At 44.7% G+C, this 13,890-nt stretch overlaps 1 protein-coding gene across 2 annotated transcripts in view; it reads left to right on the forward strand.

The window, feature by feature from the left end:
* Nucleotides 1-335: 335 nt before the first annotated feature.
* The window catches only part of HLF (HLF transcription factor, PAR bZIP family member), a gene marked incomplete at its 5' end in the record, with an annotated part of 34,075 nt that continues 20,520 nt past the window's right edge, over nt 336-13,890 (forward strand). Inside the window, 2 exons of one of the 2 annotated variants that reach the window (XM_082067134.1) lie at nt 336-690; nt 2,004-2,339. In XM_082067134.1, coding sequence (XP_081923260.1) covers nt 336-690; nt 2,004-2,339 — 691 coding nt within the window. The remainder of the gene's footprint in view (nt 691-2,003; nt 2,340-13,890) is intronic. The other variant, XM_082067135.1, reaches the window with a different exon arrangement.

Consider the following 13,890-nt stretch of genomic DNA (forward strand, 5'->3'; position numbering starts at 1 on the left):
AGCGGCCCGGCCCGGCTCCCCAGGCCCGCCGCGCTCCCCACTGCCCTCACGCTCGGGCGCACCGAGCGGGGTCAAGCGTTCACCATCGTTAACATTCCTCCCGGTGACCGGGGAGACGGTTCCTCGCGGGCGGGGGCAGCGACACGATCGCGTTCTCCCCCCGCTCCCACCACACACCGCGCGCACGGGCCGGTGCCATGGCCGTTACCGTTACCGGGGCGGGCGGGGGGGGGGCGCGGGGCGGGGCGAGGCGGGGGCTCGGGGCTGTTCGCCACGCCCTCCGCGCCAATGGCGGGGCCGCGCTGCGGTGACGTCAGCGCCGGCAGCGCCTGCACATGGGCGCGCGGGTGAGGCGCGCGGCGCAGAGCCGGCGGCGGGAGCGGCGGTGCGGAGCGGAACGGTGCGGAGCTGCGCGGCGGAGCGGCCTGTCCTGCTCCTGGCTCCGGCGGCCTCCAGGCGCCCCCTCGCTAGCGGGGCTCGGCTCGGCTCAGCTCAGCGCCCGCTTCACCGCGCTCCGTAGCGGCGCTTGCGAGAGGAAGGGGAAGGAACCGCTGGCGCGCAGCTGCCCCGAGGGAAAGCCCACCATGTCGCGGCCGCTCCCGCTGAACCCCACCTTCCTACCTCCCACCTACGGGGTGCTCAAGTCCCTGCTGGAAAACCCGCTCAAGCTGCCGCTCGCTCACGAAGACGGTGAGGCTTCCCCGGGCAGCCCTCGCTCCCCCAGGCCCCCTGCGCGCCCCCTCCCAGCCCAGGCGCTCCGAAATGGCGGCCCCCGTCCTGCCGTCCCCCCAGCACCGCCGCCTCGCTTTCCCTTTTCCCCTCCCTCCGACCCCCCTCCGCCCCCGAGGCGATTAAGTAGCGGGAGGATTTCGGTGCGGGAATTAAGCGATGGGCGCAGGCGGCCTGACCTAACGGAAGGCGCTCGGTTTTCCACCGGGAGGAGGGCGAGGGCTGCGGCCGCTGGAACAACCAGCTGGCGGGGCGCGATGTGCGCGGGGCTCGGGGCTGGGCAGGGGGGCCCGAGCGGGGCGAACCCCCCGGGTCCCGCCGCAGCCGCTCATCGGGGCGACCGGCCGGGAACGAACCTTCCTCCTCCAAACCCGGCCCCGTCAAACTGAAAAGCGTTCAAACGGCAGAAAGTTGAAACTTTTCTGGGTAGTGCGGGCATAATTGCACCTCGTATTTCTCATGAATCAAATGCACGTTGGAAGGAAAACCCTGTGCGAGCTCTTGCAGAGCCGAGGGGGTTGTCTCTGCGGCGTTTCATCGCGAAGCCGCTCGCTGGATTTCGCCGGGGTGGTTGAAAACAAAACGTTAAGAAGGCACGATAGTCGGTGGAAAGTTCTGTTGGTTCAGATTCTCGCAAATCCTGTAGAGAAACCAAGTGATAACCTCAAAAAAAATGAGTGTTGAAATCGCTGGATATTGTGGGAAAGAGCAGAAAGCATCATTTTAACTTGTTTTTTTTTTTGCTTTGCTTCTACTTTTGGATTTTTTGTTAGCTCTTCTGCAGTTTAAAATACATATTCTGTCAGACATCACTGTTGTAATGTTAAGAAGCCCTGCATTTGAGGGCTACTTTACTTGTGTAAGGACTAGCAAGACTGGGACCTTAATTTAGAAGTATGACAGGTTAATAAACTAGGGGGATTTTAGGTTAATACTTTTCCTTTTCAACAGTATACAGCAACCTCTTCCAGTTCGCTTTTAACTTCAGTGTACTCACTTTAAGTCTGTTGAGTACTTATTGCAACTGACATTCAAAGCCATGCAAGGGGCAATTGTTAACTAAAAATAGAGGAAAAATCTCAAAAACACAGCTGGATCCAGCGAAGGTGCTCAGTTGGCATGACCTTTCTCTACCGAATGGAATGCATCAAATGAGTTATTTTTATGGAATATTTGTTTCTTACGAATGAGAGCGCAGGGGAAATAATTGAAGTAATGCTGGCTAGTATTTTAATTACTCAGCTCTTACATCTTTCTTATGTGTTTCGTTTAAGCATTCGGAAAAGAAAAAGACAAAGAGAAGAAGTTAGATGATGACAGCACCAGTACCACAGTCCCTCAGTCAGCTTTCTTGGGCCCAACATTATGGGACAAGACACTGCCATACGATGGAGACACTTTCCAGTTGGAATACATGGACCTGGAAGAATTCCTCTCAGAAAATGGCATTCCGCCCAGTCCGAACCAGCATGAGCATAGCCCGCACCAGTCAGGTCTCCAGCAAGCTACCTCAGCATCACCTTCTGTCATGGACCTCAGCAGCAGGGCTTCTACTTCAGTCCATCCAGGCATGGTGTCGCAGAACTGCATGCAGAGCCCCGTCAGACCAGGTAAATCAGCCCTCAGAACTTCCTGTGGATTTTCACACCAGCCCTCCTCCCCAGTGCAAATCATTACTTCTCCCTGTAGGGTTGACAGGCAGCTTAGAGAGGGCCAGTATGATTCAAGTCGCACTCCAAAAAATAAAAATAATAGGTCAAGTTATTGTGAAGTTGTTCCACTGGGATTCTTATTTAAATTATGTAAGGAAGCTGTGGGAATTCCAAGGAAACTTGCTATCATCTTTTCTTCCTTGGTAGCCTAGCTGCTAGCATGTAAAAAAAACCACAAATGGAATAGTCATGCATAGGTGCCTTGGCGTTAAATGAACAGGCAGAAGGACCATAAAAGAGAATATTCCTTTGGCCAATATTTGGTGTGAGAACACAGGATTTGGTAATTGTTTTGAAGTTAAAACTTAAAGACTATGCTTCCTGTTTGAAACTTGGGCCATCATTTTATTCGCTATTGAGCAAAGTAAAATTTGCCACAGTACATGAGGCAGAAACTAAATTTTGGAGCTGCATTATAATCTTGCTTAGATTAGCATAAACTGAGCATAGCTCTGACCCGAGTTGATAAATTACATCTATAGTCACCTTAAGCTGAAGGCAAAGAAAACATCTGAGAGTCCAAGTTCTGGCTGTAATGCATTCTTCAAACCCGTTTGATGTCAGTGGAAGTCTTCTATTAGTTTATTAGCTCTTGAAATCATCCCTTTAGAGACACTAGTACGAATCCAGAATAACTGCTCTGGCTTGACACCAGCAGGGCTGAGATCACAGTCAGTGGAATAGTGTCAACATTGAAGTTTGGAAAACAAGCAGCTTTGCCTTTTTTTCTTTAAAAAAAAAAAAAAAGAGAGAAAACAAAGACCAAGGGTGACTTATTTGCTCTTCTGCTCACACAAGGTTTGCTAGAGCAAAGTGTGCTCTTGAGAGCAGGAAACCACTCCTGTCCCTTCTGCTTGATCCTTTGCCACGCTCAGCGTGCGAAGTCATTGTCAGAATCGTATGATAAGGAGGCAAAACAAATAAATAGAAGGACAAAAGCTGTGGAGCAGGATGAAATAGAAAAGTCTTACAAGTCTGCAACATTCCTTTCTCATTAAAAAGAAATAAAACACCCCAAACCTGTCAACAAACTCTTTGGCCCCAAGTCAGGAGTGTGTGCTTAATCGTGGATTTCGTTTACTTTTACTTTATGTGGACTTGACTTTGTTTTGTGTTTCAGTTTCAAGGCATTTCACAATTAACTAGGCATTTACAAGTATATCCAAAGTCAAAATATATTTGGAATTGGCAAGAGTAGAACATAAAATCCCTTGCTTTTTCTTAGCCAGTTTTTTTAAAATAGCGTGTATATGCTTCCCCGTTTTCTGTTGCATATGCACACATAAAATTAAAAGCAGATAATTTGTCCTCATTCTTTCTTTCAGAGGAGCCTGGTTGTGAGCCAGGCTTTTAATGATCACCTGTCAGAAGTTATTTGTAATCAGCTGTCCACATGACTTTTCAACTCATTGATTTTATTTTCAGTTTTTCCCGAGCTGTTTGCAGCTCAGGGTTACAAGCTTTTTTCACCAGAAATGCTATACACATGTTTATTGTTGTAAAAGAAATCATGTCTCTTGGGGTAGGATAAAAACATCTAATTTTTCAGGTATTCTTTCCCTCATGCCATCTTGCCTTATGAATAATACAATTTCTCTTGATTAAATGTGTTTTTTAAAAGGAAGCTCATTCCGTTTCTTAAAATGTTTTCTTTCCCTCAGCCCCACTACATATAGGTACTATGATTTAATTAACAGCAGTCTGGTTTATCATCTGCTTGTTGAAATGTTGTGCTGTCATGTACTTTGACAATCTGTTTTGAAGAGAAGATCATCTTAGAGTTTTGCATTTGAGCAGGTTTTAAAATAAGAGAGTGTATATTGCAAAACCCCAAATTTTTAGTAAAAGTAAAACGGGTAATTTGCGGTCAAAAGTGCCAAGGCTAATGTGCTGCTTTGAAATACGAAAGTTAGTCTGGAGGTAAATGTTAAAATTATTATAATGGAACTTTTTGGTTAATATATCTTAAGACTTTTAAAATACATTTTTTTTTTAAACTGTCACATGAAGAAAGGGTTTTCTTTTAATTGGTGTGACGTACTGTTCTGGTATGCGTGGCTGTTGTGATTTGTTTTATCGTAATAAACCCAAGAAGAAATAGTATACCATTTCAATAAAAATTAATTCCTTGTGATGTTAACTATTTTTAGGAAAACTGAATTTTTTAGGTGATAGTAATTCTCCTAAAAGTATTTCCCTGAATGTTGTCTGACACTGGGAGCCCATGTAGCTTGTGGACGCCGATCTGTGCTGTCCCTGCTGTAAGTGGCTCCGCCGCGTTGAGCATCCGCGTCACGTGCGGTCGGTCCCAGCTCCTGTCCCCCCATGTGCTGGGGGGGAGGACGCACACGTGGAACACCGAGGGTGACTCGTGTACGTACAGGGTCTGTCTTGGGCAGAGAGGGTCTGTAGGAGAGTGGTATAAGATTTAATTTTGTGTGTGTTGATATACAAGCCTTAGCTGTCTTCAGAAGCTAAAGGTATTGCCCAGATATGCTTTTTATACCATGTCTATGAGAGATCTGGAGATCTGCGTTGGCATTCGCTGAGAAGTGTCATCAGGCTCGGCAAAGCTGCGCTGACCCTGACAGTAAACATGACATTACAAATTCCTCACTGATTTTTGTTTTTTAAGGTAAATAACAACAACAAAAAGGTTCATTGTAAAATTAACTTAATTGTATATTTCCAGCTCAGTTTTTCTGGTCGATGGGAGAATGTTCAGGCTCTGTTCATAGTCTGTTCTCTAGACCGCAGCAAAGAATAAAGCAAGCACCTACTTTCCCATAAACTTCTATTTTGGGAATGTACATACAGCAAATACTGGTTTTCTTTTGAAGCGGAGGGACACAGGCTGGTGGCGGTTGCAAGATTGGAGTCTGATGTTATTTCTTTCTAAAAATAATGGGTTTGTTTTACAATACTATTTTTTATTTTTAGCACTGCAGACCACCACTCATTTTGATGCGTAGACATATTTAAAACTTTTTATCTCCCTGTATTGGGTGCTGATTAGTTGGTTGAAATCTGTAGTCTCCCTCGGAAAAACAGGTTTTATCAAGTGAGCTTTTAAAGTAACCTGTTAGTGCAAACACTTTTTCATGGTTCTTCATTGGTTGCAGACTTTGTGTTGTCTTTTGCCAGTTCTTTTGGTGGAATGTAAATCTCCATTTAACTGTGGAGTCCTTTAAGGAAATTGGATGGATTTGTAGCTCTTTGTACATAAAAGGAGGCTCATATTTTGCAGGTAACCAGTTGGTGGTTGCTTTTACCTGGCTCTTTTCCCTGTGTAGCCCTTGTTTGGATGAATCGGTGAAGGGTTTGAACGGAGCGGATTAGAATTTAGAACCGTCTGGTGGAAGACCTTAATTAGAAGGTTTTTGGGATTTTGTGGGTTAGATCTGAATCTTCTCTTTGCCACCAAAGCCTGAGATGCAGGGCCGTGTCACAGGGATGCTGCTGACAGGTGACAGCCCAGGTTTGGTCACCGCTGTGCTCCATGAGGGGAACGGGGCTGTCGGAGGCTTTGAATAAACTCAGTCTTTGTGTTCCTGTGACAGTGGTTTTCAGTCGGTGTTGCCTAGACGGTTTGGTGCTTTAGACTGCTTGCAAAGGGTCTGCAAAAGATTATTTAACGGGGTGGGGGGGAGGCAAAAAAAAAGCAGCTTTGTAATCTGCTGTGGAAATACACACATATGCAATATCTGCAAGTCTTTACTTACAATGAGAAAAAAAAGTAGGTGTACATTAATCAAAAAGCTGAAAACTGTTTCCATTTGAAGTGAAGATTTTATTAAATGCCATGTTTTATTTATTCAGCTATTTCATCTAGAGCGCAGTATCATTACCTTTTAATTCTTACACGGATACTGAATTGTAATAACTGACACAAGGTGTGATTGGGTCATTTTCAGCATTTTTGTTTAACTCCTGTTTGTGACAGGCACAGCAGCCAACTGGGAGAGGTGGTTATTGCTCCATCCAGCCTCTCGGCTGCATTCTGGGGCTGGCGGGGTGAAGGGGGCAGCCCACAAAAGGGTGTGTGTGCAACACTCCCTTCATTGCAGCCGTCCTTCCCCCGTGTTTCTTAACATGACCTCCTCTTCCAGCGCAGCATTTGCAGCGTGAAGGGCAGCATTCCCAGCTGGAATCCTCTCCTAAGCTTTAATCACTGTTTACCAGCAGTTACTAGGTGTTGCGTGAGCTCCCTCTCTTAGAGTCCAAGCACTCTTACCTCCAGCCCCGAGAGGAGCTGGGAATTTCCTGACCTCCGCTCTCCCACGTGACGGCATGGGAATGACCGGCTAAACCGTCATGCAGGCTGGTACTGAGAGCTGCTCTTCACATTGACTCTCACGTGAGGCTCCGGGTGGTGGTTGCCTGCATGACCATGTGCTGCAGGCACGTGGCCGTGCCCTGTGCGGCTTGTGCTGGAGCAGCACGCACGGCTCTGCGCTCCCGCCGCCGCCAGCTGATGCCCAAATTGCAGGGAAACGGAAAAGCTGCGCCTCTGGAGCGCAGCGGCGAGGGAAATGCAATATGCAGACAAGCCGCACGGAACTGCTTTCTGGATCAAAGGAAGATGCAAGATATGTTCAGGCAAATATTAAAAATAGCCTGTCACATGATAACGGAGAAAAGTGCTGAACACACAAGGCTTGTTAGTGCTAGAAGCAAGAACGCTGTCTCTCCTTCAAGAGATGGGATTTTAATATTCACTGTTACACGTTGATTATTGGTTAAGTAATTGCTTGACTACATGAAAGAACTTGAAGTTAATTCAGAGTTCAAACAGTAAAGAGCATGAAACATCTTGGGTTTTATGCTATACTTTAAAAAATATACCTGGCCTGAGTCTTCATTTCTCATCTGGAATAGTGCTTTCCACACAGACCTACTCAGGCAAGTAAGGGCTGTCTGCTGCTAGGAAGAGGAACAAGTAGGGTTTTTGTACCCTTAGAAAGACATTTCAAGGATGTCTGAGTGTTGGACTTGTTGTAGTTACCTCGAAAAATTACAGCGTCTTCCTCAGAGCCTTGCTTCACATCTTTAAGTGTGTTGGAGAGCGTTTGAATTATTCTCTAGTGCAGTGATTAGAAGCGAGTACACCCTGAAGTTCATAAAACAATGTTATAGTTGAGAGAAGACCTCATCAGGAGATGTATACGAAGCAGACATTAGTGTTATCTGATTAGACAAAGCTACTCGGAAACACATTAAATTGTTCAATCTCTGCATATTAGTATGACAGCAGATTGGCCATTGTGGGAGCTGGCAGTGGCCAGATTCTGCCCAATTAGTCTCAGCAATGAGTCCTTCACTCCTCATGCGGTCTCACTGATTTCAGGGTTGCTCAGCAGGCAGGCAGCGTGTTGACCGCTCTCCATCAGCTCCGAGGTGGAGCAGCAAAATGTCACCACTTGTGCTCTTGTCCTTCATCAGTCTGGATTTTTTGGTTGTTTGTTTTTTTTTTTCAAGCGGGGTTTACAGCTCTTGGTGCACCAGTGGAGCTTTCTCAGGATGAAAGGACAGAGTCATATCTGGTAAAGAGGACTTTAGAGCATTATGAAATCAGAAGCTTGGTTGGCCTCATGGAGCTGTTTAGTATTTATATCACAGAAACATGATCATAAGTTTCCTTTTCTTTAAAGTCTTACTTTCATAACAAATAATATCTATTTTCAGTATTTTGTCTGAATTCCACAGAAGACTAAGATTATCAGAAAAGGTTATTTCAACTAAGTTGTATTCAAGAAAAAACGTGGTTTGATTTGTTCTACATTAAGTAGATAATGAAAGCTCCAAAAAAAACATTTACTTATGTCTCAAATCTACTCCATTTATTGGAGTAAATTATACATAATGAGTTGGTATAGAACATGAATGTAAAATGCACAACTGTGTCAAAGTGAATGCATGACAAACAGATTTTGTAGCTTGTATTGCCTTTTTTTTTAATGACCAAATGTGGTCCTGAGAGCTTCGCAGCCCAAGGGGGGAGAGCTGACACAGGTAGGTGAGGCAGCCTGTGTTGCAACTTTTTGTGGGTTTTTTTTTTTGTTTGTTTTATTCTCTTTTCTGCTAGGGCTCTCCATAGCACTTCAGCTTTGCATAACCGAGTTGCTATCCATCAAGTTTTAAACGAATACAAGTTATTGTTCAACCTGTCAAATTTCTGACACACTTAAAGCTGTTGTAGAGTTGCTCTTCCCAGTTCCATTCTCTGAACTAAATCTTGCTAGGGCTAAATTTGGCCCAGATTTTCATTGTACGCAATCCAACCCCATAGCTTAGCTCTTGTGATGTGGCACACTCTTGCTTCAGGGTTCTCTGCCCAGCTTTGAGAGAAACAGCTTCAGCTCTTCATCTTACTGGTGGTATTCTCTTGTTCCTATTATTTGCCATTTAATGAAAACAATCATTGAGGATCTTACAGCTCTTTGCTTGTGTTTTGGTGTATGGCCCTCTGTAGGAGGAAATAAAAAAATCCAAATTGCATTAGAGTCCTAGAAAATTCAGCTCCTTATTAACTGCAACACAAATCTAGATTATTGCTGAAACAAAACTTGACAGAAACCCACAGATTGCTGTATTAGCATGCATTTACTACAAGCAGATGCTAGAGTGAACTACAGCAACGACTCATCTGTAACAGAGTCATCCTTAGATATGTAGGTGTATAAGCAGAGAGGCAAAAATGGGTAGTTTGTAAAAGACTTGTTGAGGATGGAGGATGGCTTAACAAAAAAAGAGTTCTTTTCCAATTAGCCTTAGGGAGCTCAGCTTGCTATAAATTCCTTGTTCTGGAACATGGCTGTGGACAATAGGTCAAAGATTAAGTAATTCATTACAGAACTAGTTGGTACTCCTGAATTTAATAAACAAATGAATGAACAGGGTTCTCTGTCCATAGCAAGATCCATTGCTTTGTGTGGCAATGGCAGGGTCTTAATTTTTTTATCTAAAACGCCTGCAAGGCTACCCACTTCTTGTATGTGGATGTTACTACTAGTATATTTGTGATGACCTAGTAACTTAGCAGTCATAATACAGGTGAAAGCACTCAAAACAGAAATGAGATGTGGTCCCACTAGTAACTGCTTATAACTTGAGATTCTAAGGAGGCGAGGAAGGAAACTGTAAATTGCCGTTTGAAAAAGTGAAGGAACAGTACTGTCAAACTTCTGAACACCGAATACTCCTGCAGAACTCTGACAGCACAATCAATATTTTAGTACAGCAAGGTTACTGAAATAATAGCACTAAACCTGCTTGTAGAAGAGGACATAACTCAAGGCTGCAGGATGTGAAACAGGCTCAAAGCAAGAGAGCTGCTTTGAAACAGAGGAGGTGACTTAATTTAGTCATTTTTACAAACTCGCCATTTCAACATTCAGAAATGGGTCTTATTCCAGTAAGAAGTCTCCTTAAAAAACAGCTGCACGCTTGGCTTTTAATGCCTAGTAAGCAGGAACCAAATACTCAAAACCAAATCCTGCTCCTCATCAAAACAGAGAGGGTTAAACTGACTTAATGTGAAGGACCCTGCAGCAATCAGCCGTACCACGGGTCCCTCTTTGTGCTGCACAGTGGAAATATAGATGTTCCTGACGTCTGTAATCCCTGCAGCTGCGACCCCTCATTGCAGCGTGGGCCATTTGGCTGTTTTCTGTATGTAACTCTTGCAGTTCTGTTGCTTACTGTGATCTGCTATGAAAATAAACCGTATCCAGTCATGCTAGGTATGTGCGGCCTCTTGCGTGTTCCGGCTTCATGATTTTTGAGTATATCCGCTGATGTTAATCAAATGTGGAAAGGAGTTTGTGATTCTGAAAGAATAATCATATTCCTAAAATTTCATGAAAATAGATGAGTGTATAGGGTGGAAATATGTTACTGAGCGGGAAGAGCCGTAATGTAAATGTGCATTTCCTACATCAGAGAATTTACATAAGACCTTTAAAATGCTTGATCTGTGTGAAATGCTTCTGGGAAAGCTGACACCCTTTTAGACACCATGAGATGTCAATTCTCTTTGAGAAACGAATATGCAAGGAACCAGGTTTAATTGATTTAGTGCGTGTTGGGGGGAGCGTATCGCAAACATTTTTCCACCATTATTCTTCCTTTAAAGTTCTCAGCTCCTGGAGTCTTGTGATTTATATGAAACAGGAAGGTTTCATTTAAAAAGATACGTTAGATAACCAGCTATAGGGTTTGTAGGCAAATCTTGAAAGCGCTGACCCAGGCAATGGAGCGATCTTGATCCTTTCTGAAGTCATGCACAATTATTTTACCTGAGAAGTTCCTGAAGTTTCACACAACCTTGCTGTATGTTGTTCCCCTTGTGCAGCAGCAGCACCCCAGCTCCGCTGCCCGGTTTGAAACTACCTTGCAGCCAGCCAGCTTCGAATTTGCGGCCTGTTATCTTATCGCAATTATTGCAGTATCACATGCGGGCAGGTGTCCAAGCGACCTTGTGTACGCGTCTTGCCATTCATCCCTCCCGGCCCATTTTGGCCTGGGACCCGCACACAAAGCTGCCTTGTACGGCTTCCTCTGGTCGGTGTAACTTTCCACTCTGCTACCGGGGTGGGTTAGGAGTGAATGGGAAACAAGGAACAGTGAGAGTGGGCTAAAAATGTTGAGGGATCAGAGAGGAAAAGTAGGTCGTGGCAGGGTATGTGTGCTGGGCGGAGGAACAGGGGGAGCAGAAGCTGGGAGAAGATTTGTTTTCCTATTGGCTTTTCAAAGTTGTGCAATTTAAGAATTGGATTAACCTGATATGACTTTGTTTTTTTGCCAGATTAGATATGTTGAGTTTCTTGGCGTTGTGAATTGTACAGTACATTGTGTGCTGTAAATATGGGTGTGTCGGGATAAAGCTGTAACGACACAACGCGCAGTGCGGGGCAGCGCTGCTCCCGCGCTCTCCCGTTCCCTCTACCCCTGAGCGCACAGACTTGTTGGGGCACTTAGAGATGGGTTAGAACCTCTCTGTGTTCCCATGTTCTCCCAGCACAGCATCCAGACGTTTCTATACCCTTTGTGGGAAGGTAACACTTATCTGAGGCCCAAACATCCACTTGGTCTGGCAGTGGTTTATGCTATATGAAGTGTCTTTGAAACAACAACAAAGCTATATGAAGAGTCACTTGAGTTTTTTCCTGCTTTCTCAGGATTAAGTTGGAGAACGTTTATGGGAAACGTTGCCTTTTTCTTTGCCCTGTTTCTTTTTCTAAACTAAGGCGTTGCTTTGAGCTTAACTTTGCAAGAGTTAAAAAATCAGATCCAGATCTGAAATAACTGCAAGTGCTGAGCTCACTGCTGCCTGAAGTACACCACAGCGGCCTATGGATGTCAAAGTAAAATTTTCAGAGCAATGTATATCTTTTTGTGTTACATACACCCTGAGATAATTTAATTTTATATGCTGGGTTGGCCACATGGTGTAGCCTAATTCTCTTTGCTTAGGGCAGAGTGAGGGTGAAGTAAGGACTGACTTCCAGTGGAGGCCCTGCAGCTAGAGAAAGGTGGCCAGAATCAGAGCCCTGCTGAGCTGGGCGATCGCTGCTCTGGAGACCGGTAAAGTGTGCAGACTTTGGCGAGTGAAACTGCAAATACCTTCGGGTACCTTTGTTTAATTCCCACTCTTGATTTGCAGACTTCTCCAAGGACCACATGTGTCCGAGCAAGTTAGTCACCAGGGACTGACCACACCATGGCCTTTGGCACCAGCTGCCTGTGGGACTGCGCTCAGTATCGTTACATGTACATTGAAAATGAGGAGTTAATTCCCCTGCCTGTAGTGAAGATTACTTTTCTTAGAAGAGCATAAATAACTGATAAGGTTAATAAGTCATATCAAGATTGTGTCATGTTACTTAGCAATATGGTGTTACAATGCCTTACTCTAATTCAAAAAAAAATGAGTTAGTTTATTAGATTTTTCTGAAATGGTAGTAGTCTGGTGATTGAGCCATTTTTTGAGTAACACAAATTGAGTAAAATGGAGCAGGAGGTTGACCTTGTGAACACCTGCATCACTCAACTGTATATTTAAATGAGAGAATTAGGAACAAGTGTGGTATATTTAAAGTCAGCCTGTGTGTCAAGCTTTTGAGGAGGTTAAACCACAAGCCTTCAGTTACAAATGTTGGGCAGCTGTAGTTTGGTGTCTGTGTGAAGCACCATATCTGTTGGTGTCCATGTGAAGCACCGTAGCTGTTGGTGTCTCAGCACTTGGAAAATCAGGGCATGGCTTGTCCAGACTCCAAGACCTGACATTGGTACATCCGTGAGCACGTGGCTGCTCTTTCTGTTGGACTGGAGTCATCACCAGGTTTGGGAAACCCTTTTCCAAACTCCCTTATGTGTTCAGTTTTCTCAGGGCGACATGGTTGAAGTCATTGTTGAAAACTGTGGTAGTCTCTGTCTGGAAGCCGTTCTGAACACGTGAAAAGAAATCATTAGCCAAATAGAGGGAAAGAATTAGAAGTGTAATTGTCCACTCGTGTGTCTCCGATTTCACCAGCTGCTGCACGTGTCTGGGTTATCAACTAATTTCTTTTAAAAAGTAAACAAATCTCACTTTTCTTATGTACTCATGACTGCTTCATCCGAGTTGCTCTTATCTGTAGCCAGGATGTACTTCTGAGGTCTCACATTTTGAGGCTTTTCTTTCTGCTTCCACGTGTAGCACATTCTCACAAGTCACGTGCAGCTCTGATGCTGGCCAGGGATGCTGTTTGTCTCTGCCTAACTCACTTATTTAAAAACATCATTATCACTACTTTCAAAATATAACACCTTAGCATCAGGGCAGCTTTTATCCCATTAGATCCTGCATGCTTTTTGGATTGAATGCTTTGGGCAAATTTTGTCTCACTTCATGGATGTTTCTCTCTGTTCAGGAGTGCTACTTGGTGGTGATTTAAGTAGTGTCAGCAAAATCAGAGCCGTAGAGGTTATATATCACCATCAGTCATACTCTGCCTGTACTGGGCCACGTCTGAGAGGCCTTAGTACTTCTAATTCTCCTGAACATGGAGTTTGAAGTCATTCAGCATTTGGCATTTTTGAGCCACTCTCGTAATCCTCTACAATGAAGAATTTACAGCTCCATTTCCAAGTCAAGTGTTTTCGGAGTCTGCATCCTTGAAGGAGCTGATGATGTGTAAGTCCTGTGAAAATCCAGGTGAACACTCAGTGCTCAGCACCCTTGCCGAGTGTGCTCCGTGCTACGAGCCCAGTTAACACACCGTTAAAATACAGCACTGGCAACGCTAGTGTCTAAGCAAACACCTTAACTATCTGCCCTTCAGTTTATAGCCCGTGGCTTGTTGTTTCCCACTTTCTCACGTTTTCCCAAAGCCGCTGGTGTGTACAGTCTGAAGATCACAATTAACCAACACAAGGAAATCAGCTTGGCCCGACGGGCTCCTCCATC

The sequence above is a fragment of the Streptopelia decaocto genome (genome assembly GCF_964273445.1).
Source record: "Streptopelia decaocto genome assembly, chromosome: 16".
Classification (NCBI taxonomy): domain Eukaryota; kingdom Metazoa; phylum Chordata; class Aves; order Columbiformes; family Columbidae; genus Streptopelia; species Streptopelia decaocto.